Source organism: Oncorhynchus mykiss, chromosome 17, assembly GCF_013265735.2.
Source record: "Oncorhynchus mykiss isolate Arlee chromosome 17, USDA_OmykA_1.1, whole genome shotgun sequence".
Classification (NCBI taxonomy): Eukaryota; Metazoa; Chordata; class Actinopteri; order Salmoniformes; family Salmonidae; genus Oncorhynchus; species Oncorhynchus mykiss.
This window is the reverse complement of record NC_048581.1, coordinates 50,749,273-50,767,466: the sequence shown is the minus strand read 5'-3', so window position 1 is coordinate 50,767,466 and position 18,194 is coordinate 50,749,273. Positions and strand designations below refer to the sequence as shown.

Below are 18,194 nucleotides of genomic sequence, written 5' to 3'. Positions count from 1 at the left end.
ATATATTGGTCAGAGATTCTGTCAGATATATGTGTATAGGTGGCAGGGAAGTCAGGCGCAGGAGAGTCAAACGGAGTGTAAAATGGAGTCTTTTAATAAATGTCCAAGTAACATGCGCCATAACACTAAATAGAAAAATGAATATAAACAAATATGGGTACGAAGACCCGTCGCGCACCTATACAAAAAAAAAAAACACACTACACTGACAAATAAACAATCTCTGACAAAGACATGAGGGGAAACAGAGGGTTAAATACACAACAGGTAATGAATGGCATTGAAAACAGTGTGTGTGGGAAGACAAGACAAAACCAATGGAAAATGAAAAATGGATTAATGATGGCTAGAAGACCAGTGACGTCGAACGCCGAGCACCGCCCGAACAAAGAGAGGCAACGACTTCGGCAGAAGTCGTGACAGTTATTTTGATTGTGCAAATGCCAACTTGTTGAATGAATGTGTGCTAAAGACAAAGCGACACTTAAAGTAACTTATCCAGTGTTCCCAGAATTATTTGAAATATGTTCTATAATTAATAACAATATGAGTGAAATAGATTTTCTTCCCATTTTTTAAAATGAAGCATGTTAAAAAGCAGCGTTTCTGTGTTTTGTAATGGTGTGGGCGTACCCCAACAACAATGGCGTGAGCATATACCGTCTATAGGAAATGTTGTGGTCCTTAAACGTAGGTGCTAGGCTAGTAAAGAATACTTGAAAAGAACAGGAAGGCCCACACACTGTTTATGCTCCCACTTCACTGCTTTTTGACAACGTTTTGATCTGAAACTCGCCTGGTCAAACAGACTGAGTGCTCACATCCCAAAATATACACATTTTACCCCACATGAACATTATCCACATGATGCATGGTGGGTGCGAAAACAATTCCATTTACTTTTGCGCATAGTCAATCATAATTAATCAGAGGTGCATATGGTCATAAAGGATTATATACACAAATCGTCTAAGTTAAAACCTAGGCAACAGTTCAGACCAATCCACTGCTCATAACAAATAGATAGGCTCACTGCTCATAACATTTGAACCGATATCAATCAGCGTTGTGCCAGGTGCCTATCATAGTAGGCTAACGTTTGAACTGTATACTGTAAAATTCTATATTATTTTAATGCCATGAATCTATCAATGGACAGCAATGAACTCTGGTAAAATAACTGTTAATTCATATGCTGCTGTAAATAGGCATAATACATTATTGTCCTTCATCAGCCAGTAAGCTTCAATAGGACACATGGAAAGAGCCTCAATGTCCTACCATTTGAAATTATGGTGTAGTGTACAGTGCACTGCTGAATTATATGGGTTGGGCAACAGTGCATTTTTCATTGATGCACCGTTAACTGATTTTTAAGTCAAACATAAAAACAAGTGATAGGCTACTGTTAGATTTGGCAAGTGACATATTAGAAAGGTGATGTTGTGCCCTCCCGAGTGGTGCAGTGGTCTAAGGCACTGCATCGCAGTGCTTGAGGCGTCCTTACTGACCCGGGGTCGATCGCGGGCTGTGTCATAACCAGCCGTGACCGGGAGTCCCATTGGGCGGCGCACAATTCGCCCAGCAACGTCCGGGTTAGGGGAGGGTTTGGCCGGAAGGGCTTTATTTGGCCCATCGCGCTCTAGTGACTCCTTGTGGTGGCCCGGGCGCCTGCAGGCTGACTTCGGTCGTCAGTTGAACAGTGTTTCCTCCAACACATTGGTGCGGCTGGCTTTCGGGTTAAGCGAGCGGGTGTTAAGAAGCGCAGTCTGGCGGGTCATGTTTTGGAGGACACATGACTCGACCTTCACCTCTCCCGAGCCAGTTGGGGAGTTGCAGCGATGAGATAAGATCAGAATTGAATATCACACAGAGCTGTTAGTGCTTAATGCATGTATTTATTCATTTTAGCAGTTCCATTGAGAACAAGGACTCTTTTGCAACTTACAATTACACAAAAATCACAATCATGGCAGCATAGAAAATACTCAGAGAAAATACAAAAAAACTATCATGAAGAACATCCACATTCCTCAGTAAAAAGGTCCTCAACCAACATTCTGAGTTGCTGATGATGTCGCCATATTCTAAGACCGGAAGAAACGGAGGAGGTGAGGAAACATAGCATGTGCTGAAATTAGACATTCCTTCTCTACAAGCGCATCAACAGGCAAATTACATTTCCCTGGATCGGTTCAGAAGGCCAGGGGTCAACGTCAGGAGACCAGGCTGCTCCCGAGGGAGATGGTGGCAGGCTGCTCCCGAGGGAGATGTTGGTGGTTTTCTCCCTCTCCTGCGGGAGAGAGCGAGACCGAGAGAAAGAGGCAGGGGCGGTGTATGATTTCAGAAAGCATAGCAGTCGTCATCTGAGCTCTCAGCAATAGGACTTCTATCTTCATCTGAGTTTTCATCTACATCAGTCATCAAAATCAGCTTGTGGTAGGTGTTGTCTTGGTATTGTGTCAGTTCACTCAATCTTCTTGTCAGGTGTCAGAGAAGGCCATTCCTCACTCCCTCTGACAACTCCACTGCATTGCCTAAAAGTCATATGTATAGCAGTAAATTATTTACAATTCCACTACACAAAAGAGTATGGAGGGTATTTGTAAAGCAAGACCAAAAGTTCAGTCCAAAAATTGTATAAACCTCAACTTACTCTGATCTTGCAGCTGTAGGGAGAGTGCCTCTAGGGTTCCGTTGGTCTTTGTAGACTACCCCAGTAACTTTTCATCTCCTGCACCAGGATCCTCTCTTCCTCCTGCATTCTGTTCACCATCATCAGTCTGTCGATGTACCTCTGAGATGTAAACTCACAGAGGTATATAACAGAACAACAGCAATGATTGCAGCCTACGCTGAAGGTAAATATTCACAATAGATACCTTCTGCAATCATATACTGGTGCCAAGTCTCTCCCATGGCCACACAAAGTTGTCAGTGTTGAGCAGCTCATCCACTATGGGGAGCCTAAACTCTGCCTGCTGCTCGTGAAGTTGAACAATGGCAGCTGTCAAAGCTGCTTTGTCCTCAACTATTTTTCTCTTAATCTGATACCTCCTCTTGTTGCCGTCTGAATAAAAAGGGGTGATTAGACGGACTGTAGATTCAGATATATTAGTTATAGAGCTACTATAGAGGCTCAATCAACGTGAGTACAAAGCAATCAACTCATTTCTAAAGCATTTGTTGTAATGCAGTTATAACATTATACAAGGCATGCAGAGTTGTGGCTCACAAGGTACTCTGCTGATTATGGTCATGTCATTTCTCAGTTTAATGAATTGTTTTACATTAGATCAATTAATGACATAGGTCATTGCTACATTGCTACCATAAACATGGTCTGATGTGTACAACTAATGCATTTTCTTTCACAAATCAGTTGTACTGCTTCATTAATAAGGTGTTTGAGGTCATATTGTTGTTGGGCCTTACCTGTTGAATGATAGAGGTAGTCTGCCCTGTCTGACTATCCTGAGTTGTGGCTGTCAAACATAGTGTAAGTTACAAACATGACTCCACTGACGTCAATGCAATTATGAAGATGGGAAACATCCACTTTTCTACCTGTTGGATTCTGGCTTGAAGTACACTTAGTCCTGTCATCATATTAGAACGTATTGATTACTTTAAATGTATAAGAAATGTAAACTGAGCAAAAAAAGAAACATCCCTTTTTCAGGACCCTGTCTTTCAAAGATAATTTGTAAAAATCCAAATAACTTCACAGATCTTCATTGTAAAGGGTTTAAACACTGTTTCCCATGCTTGTTCAATGAACCATAAACAATTAATGAACATGCACCTGTGGAACGGTTGTTAAGACACTAACAGCTTACAGACGGTAGGCAATTAAGGTCACAGTTATGAAAACTTAGGACACTAAAGAGGCCTTTCTACTGACTCTGAAAAACACCAAAAGAAACATACCCAGGGTCCCTGCTCATCTGCGTGAACGTGCCTTAGGGATGCTGCAAGGAGGCATGAGGACTGCAGATGTGTCCAGGGCAATAAATTGCAATGTCTGTACTGTGAGACGCCTAAGACAGCACTACAAGGAGACAGGACGGACAGCTGATTGTCCTCGCAGTGGCAGACCACGTGTAACAACACCTGCACAGGATCGGTACATCCGAACATCACACCAGCGGGACAGGTACAGGATGGCAACAACAACTGCCCGAGTTACACCAGGAACGCACAATTCCTCCATCAGTGCTCACTGTCCACAATAGGCTGAGAGAGGCTGGACTGAGGGCTTGTAGGCCTGTTGTAAGGTCCTCGCCGGACATCACCGGTAACAACATCGCCTATGGGCACAAACCCACCGTTGCTGGACAAGACAGGACTGGCAAAAAGTGCTCTTCACTGACGAGTCGCGGTTTTGTCTCACCAGGGGTGATGGTCGAATTCGTGAGGAATGTCAGTGTTCTACCATGGCCAGCTAAGAGCCCGGATCTCAATTCCATGGAGCACGTCTGGGACCTGTTGGATCGGAGGGTGAGGGCTATGGCCATTCCCCCCAGAAATGTCCGGGAACTTGCAGGTGCCTTGGTGAAATAGTGGGGTAACATCTCACAGCAAGAACTGGCAAATCTGATGCACTGCAGTACTTAATGCAGCTAGTGGCCACACCAGATACTGACTGTTACTTTTGATTTTGACCCACCCTTTGTTCAGGGACACATTATTCCATTTATGTTAGTCACATGTCTGTGGAACTTGTTCAGTTTATGTCTCAGTTGTTGAATCTTATGTTCATACAAATATTTACACATGTTAAGCTTGCTGAAAATAAACACAGTTGACAGTGAGAGGGCGTTTCTTTTTTTGCTGAGTTTATGTTAGGGGTCAATGAAGGGTGAATAGGAACTTTGTACATGAAAAGTTACTGAGTGAGACCAGGGGAAGTGCAGCAAGTTCATATTCTTGCCCTTTGTGCTGTTGTCTGTGCCCAACAATGTGTGTACCCTGTTTTGTGTTGCTACCATGTTGTGCTGCTGCCATGTTGTATTGCTACCATGTTGTTGTCATTTTGTGTTGCTACCATGCTGTGTTGTCATGTGTTGCCGCCATGCTATGTTGTGATCTTAGGTCTCACTTTATGTAGTGTGATCTGTCTTGTTGTGATGTGTGTTCTGTCCTATATTTTAATGTTATTTTTAATCCCAGCCCCCATCCCCGCAGGAGGCCTTTTGCCTTTTGGTAGGCCGTCATTGTAAATAAGAATGTGTTCTTAACTGACTTGCCTAGTTAAATAAAGGTTAAACAAATACACATTTTTATTTTATTTATATTCAAACATATTATTGCTTAATATTAATATTTCAAAAGAATGAGGCAAAGGGTAGTAGTGTACTTTCAGTTCCTGATGAGGCAGGCCAGTTGCTATGGAACTAGGACAATGAGGGATGTGGAACTCATATAATGCATCAGCTCTATGTTCTCATTTTATGTCACCATGAAAACACACAATGCTCTTGTCCTGTGTTTGTGTGCTTCCATGTGTCCCTGTGCATGTCTACATACACGTGTGTCTGTATCCAGATCTGCCTTCAGCAGCAACGTGCTCGTGGCCTATGACCTCCTAACCCAGACAGGGCCCCAGCAGCATGGAGGAAGGGGGACCCAGTGGCCATGCTGGTCCCTGCAGCTCTAACAGCCCAGGTGGAGGAGGGGGGACCCAGTGGCCATGCTGGTCCCTGCAGCTCTAACAGCCCAGGTGGAGGGGTGGGACCCAGTGGCCATGCTGGTCCCTGCAGCTCTAACAGCCCAGGTGGAGGAAGGGGAACCAGTGGCCATGCTGGTCCCTGCAGCTCTAACAGCCCAGGTGGAGGAGGGGGGACCCAGTGCCCATGCTGGTCCCTGCAGCTCTAACAGCCCGGGTGGAGGTGGGGGGCACCTCTATACTCACACACACACCCTCTAGGTAGCATATACAATTGATTCATCATACTGTATAATATACACTGCTGGTTTTTAAGATCCCTGACTTCAGAAACCATTCATTACCTTTGTGCTGTTGAGCAAGGCACTGAAGCTGACCCTGCTCCTCTCAAGTGCTGTGTTTGTGTGTTGTTTTGTCTGAGGGGTTTTGGAGCAGAGTAAAATATCAATTTATGTTGATGGAAATCTAAGTAATATTCCTGTTCTGCTCTATTCTCTATTCCTATAGCGTCTCTGCAGCTGGTGGGGGGGGGGGGACTTTCATAGCGGTTTGTAGTCTTAACATCAGGCACAATTGCCAGAAAATAACCTAACATTTGTATTTTGAAGTTCATCCAAGTGTTTCTTGCACAGAGATTGAGATCATCTGTCCAACTTTCATCACTCAAATTCTCCTGTTGGATTTATCTATAGTTATGTACATTTATTTAAGCAATGAAGCCAGAGGTGTGGTATATTGGCCAAATATCACAAACCCCTGAGGTGCCTATGTCACGCCCTGATCTGTTTCACCTGTCCTTGTGCTCGTCTCCACCACCCACCAGGTGTCGCCCATCTTCCCCATTATCCCCTGTGTATTTATACTTGCGTTTTCTGTCTCTGTTGCCAGTTCATCTTGTTTGTTCAAGCCTACCTGCATTTTGTCTCAGCTCCTGTTGTTCCCTAGTCTCTCTTCTCCACATCCTCCTGGTTTTTGACCTTTGCCTGACCTTGAGCCTGTCTGCCGTCCTGTACCTTGGCCTCTGCTCTGGATTATTGACCCCTGCCTGCCTTGACCTGTCATTTGCCTGCCCCTGTGGTTACAATAAACATTGTTACTTCACACAGTCGGCACTTGGGTCTTACCTTGATTCCTGATAGCCTTATTGCTATTATAAACTGGTTACCAAAGTAATAAGAGCAGTAAAAATAAATGTTTTGTCATATCTGTGGTATACGTCTGATATACCACAGCTGTCAACCAATCAGCATTCAGGGCTCAGACTGTGTACCATGGGAAATACAAAAATCACGTTTTACTTTTCTAATTACATTGTTAACCAGTTTATAATAGCAATAAGGCTCCTCGGGGTTTTGTGGTATATGGCCAATATACCACGGCTAAGGGCTAGGTCCAAAGAACAGCCATTAACCGTGGTATATTGGCCATATACCACACCTCCTAGGGCATTATTACTCAATTATAGCAGTCAAAACAAGTTAAATCGTCATCCATTGATAGAAAATTATCTTGAGAGATAAAGGGCAATTTATCTTATGACTTGCGACATATTCTTAAATTTACAAGAATCATTACTTTGATGGAAAAACTAATTTTGCTTCTTAGCCTACGTCGTAAAAAATGACGTTTTCCTTAACGCTCGATAACGTTATAGAAAAATGATTTCATGGATAAATGTGGCAACTCCTCTCTTGCTGCGAAAACATATTTTTGGCTAGTTTTCAGGCCTTGTGTGCAAGTTTTCAGAGGTCATAGGGCTAGAAATTTGAGGTGGCCCTGGCAACACTGAGCATGACAGTTAAACCGAGGGAGTTCTTTCAGAAAATGGCAGAATGCTTCAGCAAACAGTGCTTTGACAGTGGAAAGGTAAGTCAGCTAGCAAGACGTCATTTTATAACAGGTGATGATCAGCAGAAATAAGGGAGTACTATCTCTCATAGTAGTAGATGTGAGTTTCTCTTTCAAACAATCCCCTTGTACACAGCTAATAGCTAGCTAGCTAAAGTTAGCCAAAGCATGCTAGCTAACTAGTGCAACCCTAAGCAACAGTACATATGAAGATGAAAAATTATCAGGCCTACTGAACATCTTACTGTAGAACTTATTAGTGAAAACAAGTCTAGGTTGGAACGATTGCTGTTAAAATACACGTTTTTTAAATAGATTTTTATTCTGAACGGGAATAAACTGATGTGAAGCAAGATACTTTTTGAGGAAAACACAGTTCTGGGTTGTTCATCTACAGCAGGAAGTGGTATCCTGCCTGACTGAGAAAGCGGTAGATCTTCTGATCCAGTTTGTCACCACATATCTATGAGTCAGGGTTCTCAACTCTGGCGTACTTAAAAAACAAGTACAGAAACACTCCATGCTGTGCATGACCTTAGGGTTGCATTGTCAAAAACTGAGCACAGAATAGACCTGCTTGTTGAAAACTTCAACCAGCCACACACCTCTCATTAGGGCTTCGTATTTGTTTTCTGGTTTACATCTGTGTGATGTGATCAATCAGGTTATTCCAGTTCAGAATGAAAATTATTTATTATAGTTTAACAGAAATAGTTCCAACCTAGTGTTTTTAATGGGGGAAAATAAACACGAATAGCTATTTATATTTCATTTAATTGTTATTTGTCTTTATTGCACCTGTTTTAGGCTGGCTTAAGGGCAATGAAATTGACTGATATGTATGTATAGTTGCATGTTTTCATAAGCTTGGGTCCCAGGAAAATACAGAATTTGTCATTTGGGTCCCAGGCTGAAAAAGTTGAAAAAACCCTGCACTACACCAACAAAAATCCCTATATGGAGGTTAATGCAAAGATTAGCCGCTAGCTGGAGGCAAGCACTAAAATATCACCAGCTAAGCTGGCCCAGGCTATGGCTGGAGCGGAGCCAGCCGTGGGTAACATGGACGCCAAGGAATTTGAGGACACTGCTGCAGAGCTCTTCATTGCTTGAGTACGAATTCTGTCATAACTGGATCTTCACAAAGGATAAAAAAAATACTCACTAACAGGGATGTAAAAAAATATATAATAATTGTGCATATGGAACATTTCTGGTATCTTTTATTTGAGCTCATGAAACATGGTACCAACACAACACATTGTGTTAATGTCTTTGTTCAATTCAATTTAAGTACAATTAGATGTGTGTATCATTCTGATGAAATATATGACTAAATATATACTGTATGGTATGGTATGGTACGATGTAAATGACTCAATATACCAATAAATGTCATAACTATCTTGTTTGTTATTGCTTTAATCTATAACGGCGTCAGAAGTAAAAGGTTTTATTCTGTTATAAAGCCTTCATATACAACAGTGAATTTGATGCTTTCCATTCTTATGAGAATGAAACAAACAAAGCGTCTATGTAGTTACTGCATAGGTGATTAGGTTAACATGATGGAATTATTCAGGCCAGTTTACAGCAATGATGGCAATACCTCCTCCACACACCTCCCTGCGGTTATAGAAACTGGTGGCAAAAAGTGGCCAGCTGAAATGTTTTATATACTGTAACAAAATAAACTTTTAGTAGAAACAAACATCTTCAAATAACCAAAAATATTGTACTAAGCACCTCCTTCCATCACCAATATTGTATCCATTCTACAGGAAAGGGAAATTCATATTACTTTTTTATGGGTAATAGAGATGATCATTGGGGAAAATAGAAACATAAAAACTAATAGAAAAGCATCCCAAGAAAATCCATAATTCACTAATGACCAAACCTACAGCCAAACCCAATTCTTATATTATCCTACTTTAACTGAGTGAGAGCAACATTCAAATCAATTAAACTTAGCATCCCAAAAGCAAGGTAGAGCAAATAAATCATATTCTAGTTAATTAGTTCAAGTGCCTTGCTGTAAACCACCTAATGACATCAATTCTCATGAAAGACAAACGTAAGATAGCGCAACAAATGCTCATTGTTAGATTTAAGAAAGCCAAAACAAACATCTTGACGATTCTTTGGCACCATCGAGTGGCTGGTAGAGAATAGTATACCGGTTAGTTGTGTTCTGACTACTGAAAAAAAATACATGTCTTGTCAGTGGATCAATCCCCTTTAGGTTTAATAAAAATATAATGACTTTCTAATAAGAACCAAAATGTCAGTTTAAAAGGGCATGTGGAATTTACACTATCTGAGAATTAGGTCTTTCAGCGGTATATTTAAGCAATAAGGCCCGAGGGGTTCGCTGTATATAGCCAATATACCACGGCAAATGCGGAGTGCCTAGATACAGCCCTTAGTCGTGGTATATTGTCAATATACCACAAACCCCGAGGTGCCATATTGCTATTATAAACTGTTTACCAACGTAATTTGAGCAGTAAAAACATATGTTTTGTCATACCTGTGGTATACGGTCCGATATACCACTACTTTCGGCCAATCAGATTTCAGGGCTCGAACCACCCTGTTTATAATAGTGCTCGTTGATTACACCCTCAACATTCTATATCTCATTGATTCCATTCAATATGTTCATAATTACAGCTCGCCTCAACCGCACCACTAGGAGTTGTCCTGTTCAGATGCCCCCCGCCATCAGTGGGGAGGTCTCAGATTGGTTGACCTGTGCAGTGATGCTGTAGTGTGGAGAATCGTAGAGGTGATTGCTCTGTAGGTCCACCTCTGCCCGCAACGTTACTTTCTACAGATGGGAAACGGAGAACAGTTGTTAGAATCATGGTCTCCATCTTCTGCCCTGGAGAGCTATGGGGTACGCAGGATTTTGCTGCAGCCCACCTGGACAAAAGGAACACCTATGTCAGAATGCTGTTCATTGAATACAGCTCAGCGTTCAACACCTTAGTGCCTACAAAGCTCATCACTAAGCTAAGGACCCTAGGACTAAACACCTCCCTCTGCAACTGGATCCTGGACTTCTTGACGAGCCTCCCCCAGGTGGTAAGGGTAGGCAACAACACTTCTGCCACGCTGATCCTCAACACTGGGGCCCCTCAGGGCAGGGGTGTGTACTTAGTCCCCTCCTGTACTTCCTGTTCACCCATGACTGCGTGGCCAAACACGACTCCAACACCATCATTAAGTTTGCTGACGACACAGCATTGGGTGGTGAACAGATCATCGACAACGATGAGGGCCTATAGGGAGGTGGTCAGAGAACTGGCAGTGTGGTGCCAGGACTACAACCTCTCCCTCAATGTGAGCAAGACAAAGGAGCTGATCGTGGACTACAGGAAAAGGCGGGCCGAACAGGCCCCCATTAACAACATTGAGTTTCAAGTTCCCATCGAGAGCATCCTGACCGGTTGCATCACTGCCTGGTATTGCAATTGCTCGGCATCTGATAGTAAGGCGCTACTGAGGGTAGTGTGCACGGCCCAGTACATCAAGCTTCCTGCCATCCAGGACCTATATAATAGGCGGTGTCAGAGGAAAAGCCCCCAAAAATTGTCAGAGACTCCAGTCACCCAAGACATAGACCGTTTTCTATGCTACCACACGAGAAGCGGTACCGGAGCACTAAGTCTAGGACCTTAACAGCTTCTACCCCCAAGCCATAAGACTGCTGAACAATTAATCAAATGGCCACCGGACTATTACATTGACCCCCCCCCCCCATTTGTTTAGCACACTGCTGCTACTCACTGTTTATTATCTATACATAGTCACTTCACCCCTACCTACATGTAGAAATTACCTCAACTGACCTGTACCCCCTGTATATAGCCTCGTTATTGTATTGTGTTATTTTATTTTTTACTTTCGTTTATTTGGTAAATATTTTCTTAACTCTTTCTTGAACTAAACTGTTAGTTAAGGGCTTGTAAGTAAGCATTTCACAGTAAGGTGTGTATTCGGCGCATGTGACAAATAGTCTGATTTGAACATATATTCTGTCTGGTCCAAGTGATGGAGTGAGTGAAGTGAGGAGGAGAGCTTAGGTACCTGGAAGTCTCTGATGTAGGTGAGGAAGAAACTGACAAAGGAGAGAGCCAGAGACCACTCAGAGATGGTGCTGATGATGTGAGGGATGTAGCCCTGCAACAGACAGAGCTGTTAGCGCACACACGCACAACAACACAAACTATCACAAAGTCTACTGACCGTCTCTCCAGGTATCCAGTGCAGTTTATGGGCCACGTCCACTCCAGGTAGACTGCTGTACATGATGACAGATGACACAAACACTGAGAGGTGAGAAGGTTAAGGAGCACAACAGGCAGGGGCTAGAGCTGTGTTACAGAGGGCAACTCTTGCAATATTTCAGAACGTTTGGATCTTGAACAAGCTGTCAGAGGTCCTTGCAATTTGTTGCACGAGTTCACAGCTTCCATTCACTGTAATTGAGTGGCATTGTCTTATAGCAACAACATTCTATTATCAGCAACAGCGAATCATGATTTCATATTTTCTTGTTGCAGAAATAGCGGAGGATACTGCTGATGATGCTGGCGAAGGTCCAGACCCCGATGCTGAGTCGGACCCAGAAGATGCTCTTCCCGTGGACGTGAGGCTGCATGCACAGAGACACCAAGGTCTGCACCAGGATGTACAGTGCCCCCACGCCAAACGTCAATATTGCCCCCACCAGGTGCATGGAGAACAGAGTCGTTTTCTGGTTGTTGTTGAGAGAGAGAATGATTTTATAGTACCACATTTACATATACTGTCATCAAAACAAACAGGAACAAGACTCTCTCACACACACACACACACGTGTCAATGGGTACCTGAAAGTTAGCAACAATGCACATGCCAAAGGAGCTGATCCATCCCAGCACCAAACCCAAGAGGTTGAGTTTATGCAGCTTTGACTCCTCTTCGACTGTCAAGGCTTGGACCTGCTTGTAGCGTACGTACATGGTGGCTATGCCTGCCACGACAAACACGATCACAAATCAAAACATAGTCACAAATTCAGTCAGGTTTATAGCTGGTTTCAAATGTATTGCTAGATTCCAAAGAGGAATCCGAGAGGTAATGGTGGTGTTACCTAAGTATGCTGAGATGTCCAGCATGATTCCAAACACACATCTCTCTGGGGCAACCGTCCCCGTGTCGCTGTGAACAGAAACATGACCATCAAAAATGTAATCTCCCACTATCACAATGTAATGTACAATTGTAATACATGTAAAATTGTGTCTACTACTTATAAAGTGAAGTGATTGCAAGTATAATGGTAAAAAGGCACAGAGGATGGTGTTGAGCCTGTGTCTGACCTGATGTATGGCACCAGTGGGTCCACATGTTTCAGCAGGACAGCAGTGATGTAAGCAAAGATGAACGTGGCCGCCGTCCATAATACCAAAGCCACCGGTAGAATACAAAGACCCTGCTGGAACCACCACATATCCTCTGCTGTGTGTGTCAAACCACCAGTAGCCTATCCAAGTTAGACCACAGATGCTGGTATATTGCCTTCACCTGTAGATATTGGATTATGTGAGGCACCACACACATACACACACAGAGAAAAATAGCTGAAGCTGCTGCACACTCGTTTCCTCATTCTGGATAAAAGCTCAGTATCAAGAGACTACAATGTATTCCTGCCACGTGATCGCATTTCTCAGTTCCTCTACTAGTTGTGTGGCTTGATGTAGTCAAGTGACTTGAGATACAGAGCGAGCTAGTTACATTTGGTAGGCTACAATGTATTTATTTTTTAAATAACCTTTGATTAACGAGGCAAGTCAGTTAAGAACAAATTCTTATTTGAAATGATGCTACAATACACGCTACTGTTTAATAAAATAAGTAGAGTGACAAGATGCAGGTTCTGTTCTACCTGATAATTAATTGCATACGCCTGGTGTCCCAGATCTAAACAAGTCCCTGATTAGAGGGGAACAATGAATAAATGCAGTTTAACTGGCTTCCAGGTCCAGAGTTGAGTTTGAAGGCTTGATGCTGCGTTCAAAACAATTGAGAGCCCGGAAATCTCCGACTTACGTGCATTTAAAACGACTGGGAACGCAGAAAAACGAGCTGCGAATGGAAAAACTTGATTCGAACGGTCAGTCCACTCGAAATTTAAACACGGACACTCGGGCCTATTTCCAGAGCTCTGACTTTCCGACCTGAAAATCTGACGTCATTATTTGACCTAGTATTTTTCCGAGTTCCCAGTTGTTTTGAACGCGGCAATAAACTGTACCTTCAAAAAAGTGGTTCCTTTGTTGTCACCTCATCACACGAAATTCGGTCTCACAAAAGACCAACAATGAACAGCGGGAAAGCAGAAAAAGCTAATATATGTAGTCTAGTCTTTAGATCGCTCTGATTAAATGAAGGCTACATGACCCAGATGAGGAATTAGGTCACGCTTTCTCAACTAAAATCACAAGCTCATTACTTCCTGTTAGTGTTCCAGAAGAGGCGTGGCATTATAATACCCAGATCTGTAGCAAACGTCAACAAAGAGACCTCCGTTCCATCAGCAACAATACTCAAGACGTATCAAGAAAAAGGCTGTGCCCTCGGCGATTTCCCTTCAAAATAAAAGTCCCCCGTGACGATGGTAGAAAAAACAATTTTACGAAATTCATAACATTTTATGCTGAAATATTTTTGTTGTTTAACAATATGAAAAACATTTAATCGACTTTATAGCACAAATAATATTATAGCGCTGCCATTATTGTTAACAGCAAAAAGTAATGATTACTAGATAGTTATCATGGTAACAACAGTAATACAAATAACTAAACCGTATTTATAATACTACTATTATTAATAATAGTAATAATAATAATAATTGTAATAATCTACTTAAAAATATTTTGAAAATACTTTTAAATCCCATTGTTAATTAGTCCATTCCTTTTGCACTACGTTCAGTACGTTTTTCATATTGGATATATATATATATTGCACCGTACACCATTTTCTGTACATTGTGTCTCAGTAAAAGGTTGGTCTATTCTACCCAGAAGCACTTCTAGTTTCCAAATCCACAGAGTTTACATCCAGAGGAGCGTCACTGCTCATTCTGCAGCCTTTGGAGTGGTCTATCAGCCTAAATCCAATCCGTTTTTCATATAGGGTATACATATTGCATATTTATGATAAATTATATGATAAATCGAAAATCCTGTATTAATACCGGTCATAGCATTAGCTTGTGCAATTCAATTAGTGTGGGCCAATGAATCAACTGAAAAGCCATTAACAGTGGGAATATCAACGCTGACACAAAGTAACACCAGAGAGGGTTCTCTTAACACAATTGTATCGATGTTTCTACCAATCAAACATTGTATCCACCAACAAAGTGATGTCATTTGTCCCCGCGCTCAATCGGCGTGCAACGTTTTTCCCGCGCCAGATTTTCAACTGGTGACTTTACTCCAAGTTTAGCTATTTCAGACGAAGCTAAACTAGCTTTCATGACTATATTTACACATATTTCAAAACGTTTGAAACCAAAATTGTGAAGCAAAATAAGGATTTTTACTTGGATAGCCTATTCTGTTTGAAAATAGGTCAGTAAAATTGATTTCACACCTGGCACTAGATTGTTAACAGTGGTTAGCTGTTAGCTAGCTAACGGTAGCAAGCATATACAGTAGGCTAAAGTTGTCATTTGAACCAGTTCTTTGGCACATTTATTTTCTTTATTGACAACCAGCAAGAAATGGCAATGCACAAGGGACATGCTCAGAAAGGCAAAGCAAAAGGCACTATAACCAACTCAGGCAAACCCTATATGGAGGACTTCAATGAGAGTTTCAACAATGAAAACCTGCCAGGTAACATTTGTTAGTCCTGGAAACTGGTAGCCTAAAATAATGTGCATGTTTTTATACATGACATAATATCTAATAGTCTACTTTCTTTATTGTTTCTTTACAGTAGTTGAGGCAGAGGCTTTGAGAGGAAGGAAACATGTCAGAACCAGATGATGATATTGACATCACCAAAGGGTAGGCCAAGCATTTGTCACAAAGTGACATTTATTTATCAGAGGTGAACATACAGTATTATCCTGTGTGATTTAATTCATGGGTTGATATTGCTGTCATTCAATAACTATATAATGTCTTCCTCTTCCACAGAGGGGATATGATGACCATGTTGGACAGATTTGTAGGTATTGTGTGTTCCACTAGATTTGTCTCTAATCTCTCTCTTTCTATCCTTATATTTCATACTCTGGCATTGCCAGTGGTGTAAAGTACTTAAGTAAAAATACTTTAAAGTACTTCTTAAGTAGTTTTTGTGGGTGTCTGTACTTTACTTTACTATTTATATTTTTGACAACTTTTACACTATATTCCTGAAGAAAATAATGTACTTTCTTCTCCATACATTTTCCCTGACACCCAAAAGTACTTTGTTACATTTTGAATGCTTAGCAGGACAGGAAAATGGTCAAATTCACACACTTATCAAGAGAACATCCCTGGTCATCCCTAATGCCTCTGATCTGGCGGACTCACTAAAAACAAATGCTTAGTTTGTAAATGATGTGTGAGTGTTGGAATGTGCCCATGGCTATCTGTAAATGTTAAAAACAAGAACATGGTGCCATCTGGTTTGCTTGATGTAAGGAATTTGAAATGATTTATACTTTTGATACTTATTGATATTGATATTTTATTAATTACATTTACTTTTGATACTTAAGTATATTTAAAACTCAAGTAGTATTTTACAGGTTGACTCACTTTTACTTGAGTCGTTTTTTATTAAGGTATCTTTACTTTTAATCAAATATGACAATTTGTTACTTTTTCCACCACTGGGCCTTGCACACTGATTGGTACAGCGATTGTTTCTCATCAATGAACTATGCATTACATCTGTGAGCCTCTTTTTCTCTTTACTGCCAGCGGACATCAACAAAGCCTTCCTGGCAAAACGCAAACGTTTGGAAACGTTCACTAAGTCCTCTGTGAAGACTAGCCATCAGAAGATTGAGCAGTTATGGAGGGTCCAACAAAGAGACAAGTAATGAGATGTGTAGAGTGAAAATAGGGTGCAAGTGTGTGTGTGTGTGTGTGTGTGTGTGTGTGTGTGTGTGTGTGTGTGTGTGTGTGTGTGTGTGTGTGTGTGTGTGTGTGTGTGTGTGTGTGTGTGTGTAACCTGATTTGTATGATATCAATTCCGCAGGAGTAAAGTGACAAGATTACTGCACCCAGTTCAATGCAGTCTTCAGTCAGTGGGACACAGATGTGCAGAAGTCCAAGGATAATGAGGAGAAACTACTGGTAATGCTCTGTCAGGACAGAAAATAGTGTACCTATTTCTATTCTATAGCTACTTACAGAGTAACACTGGAGTAAATAAGGCATCTTTTAGAACTAACTGTACGTGCTGTATGTGTTCCCATAGAGTATGTTCCAGCACCAGCAGAAGATGTTTCAGCACAAGAGGGCCTCCCAGAGCCAGAGACTGAAGACTCTCAAGCAGCTGCTGGAGCAGTACATCCAAGTATATTATCTCATAGTATTCTTTAACATGGTGATTTTAAATCTATGTCTCAGCTGGTTTTCTCATGCCACCTTGTTTTGCTGGGCTGGTAGAGCCTTGATACGATGGAGAAGACCCATGTCAGCCAGCAGGGTGCTGCACAGGGCGAGCTGCGCCAGGAGATGGCACTGTTTCAGAAAAAGATTCTCAGTGACACAGTAAGTAAAAGGACAGATCAATTTACTAACTCATTGTTCACGTGCCGTACGATGGTTGACCCCTTTGCTTAGCTGAAGCGTTGCTAAGAATACAAATTGATATGTGCCATTTTAAAATATTAGCGTACTATGGGCATGAGCACTATGAGCATGAACTGAGCTATTTAGAAAATACTTAACTGTTCTATTTAGAACATTTCATTTAGTTCAACAAACAATACATTTTCTAATAACAGCAACAGCAAGAGATGGCAAGTCTCTGCAGACGATGCTGATGTAGGATCTTCAGAATGCCGGGAGCTGAGAAGAATCAACTCCATCGAAATGCTTATTGTGTGTACATATCTTTAAGCTGGGTTGCCTGTTCTACTTTAGTTTATGGATGTGTTTCAGATAGAACTTTACAATTTCCAGATAAGTGTTAAACATCTCAGGAACCACATCTACCTGATCCAGTAATCTGCAAATAACTGTTTTGAAATCTTGTGTGTTGTGTAGATGTAACATTGCATTTCTGTTGTGAACTGCTTCATTCAAAAGATCAACATTATGTCACCTGAGGGTTCCAGACTGAAAGTGTTGAAGTCAAAGAGGGATGTCATTCACTTAGAAATTCTTATTTCTGTCTTCATATTTTGGAGTTCTGCTTTCATATGTTTAATCTACTTAATTGATCCCTGATTGAGAGGGGGGTTATGGAGAACATAAGACTTCTCGTTGCTAAAATGTTGTCAGGAATTAAGACCGTCTTGTTATTGTAAATATACACTGAGTGTACAAAACATTAGGGACAACTTCCTAATATTGAGTTGCACTCCCTTTTGCCCTCAGAACAGCCTCAATTAGTCGGGGAATGGACTCTACAAGGTGTTGAAAGTGTTCCACAGGGATGC

The 18,194-nt window shown here is 41.6% G+C and overlaps 2 protein-coding genes across 2 annotated transcripts; one reads left to right on the top strand and one right to left on the bottom strand.

Moving 5' to 3' along the window:
- Positions 1–8,721: 8,721 nt before the first annotated feature.
- On the bottom strand, positions 8,722–13,596 carry dram2b (DNA-damage regulated autophagy modulator 2b). The gene is made up of 8 exons (XM_021568726.2): positions 13,458–13,596; positions 12,889–13,093; positions 12,660–12,727; positions 12,397–12,539; positions 12,104–12,281; positions 11,771–11,853; positions 11,612–11,704; positions 8,722–10,349 (listed from the first exon to the last, which is right to left on the bottom strand). Exons 2-8 carry the CDS (start codon positions 13,017–13,019, stop codon positions 10,227–10,229), a joined length of 819 nt encoding a protein of 272 aa, XP_021424401.1. The 5' UTR covers positions 13,020–13,093; positions 13,458–13,596; the 3' UTR covers positions 8,722–10,226.
- Positions 13,597–15,377: 1,781 nt separating this feature from the next.
- On the top strand, positions 15,378–18,179 carry LOC110495176 (synaptonemal complex protein 3-like). The gene is made up of 6 exons (XM_036948419.1): positions 15,378–15,420; positions 16,504–16,604; positions 16,813–16,881; positions 17,006–17,104; positions 17,197–17,301; positions 17,538–18,179. Exons 1-6 carry the CDS (start codon positions 15,378–15,380, stop codon positions 17,574–17,576), a joined length of 456 nt encoding a protein of 151 aa, XP_036804314.1. The 3' UTR covers positions 17,577–18,179.
- The last annotated feature ends 15 nt before the right edge of the window (positions 18,180–18,194 follow it).

Bases quoted from the DNA above. Each gene is read 5' to 3' on its own strand.
- dram2b (XM_021568726.2), bottom strand. From the start codon at position 13,019: ATGTGGTGGTTCCAGCAGGGTCTTTGTATTCTACCGGTGGCTTTGGTA. The intron at 12,728-12,888 runs GTCAGACACAGG...TTCTGTTCACAG, and splicing joins CCACTGGTGCCATACATCAG to CGACACGGGGACGGTTGCCC. The intron at 12,540-12,659 runs GTAACACCACCA...TTGTCGTGGCAG, and splicing joins GGACATCTCAGCATACTTAG to GCATAGCCACCATGTACGTA.
- LOC110495176 (XM_036948419.1), top strand. From the start codon at position 15,378: ATGGAGGACTTCAATGAGAGTTTCAACAATGAAAACCTGCCAG. The intron at 15,421-16,503 runs GTAACATTTGTT...CTTTACTGCCAG, and splicing joins CAACAATGAAAACCTGCCAG to CGGACATCAACAAAGCCTTC. The intron at 16,605-16,812 runs GTCCAACAAAGA...TACTGCACCCAG, and splicing joins AGATTGAGCAGTTATGGAGG to TTCAATGCAGTCTTCAGTCA.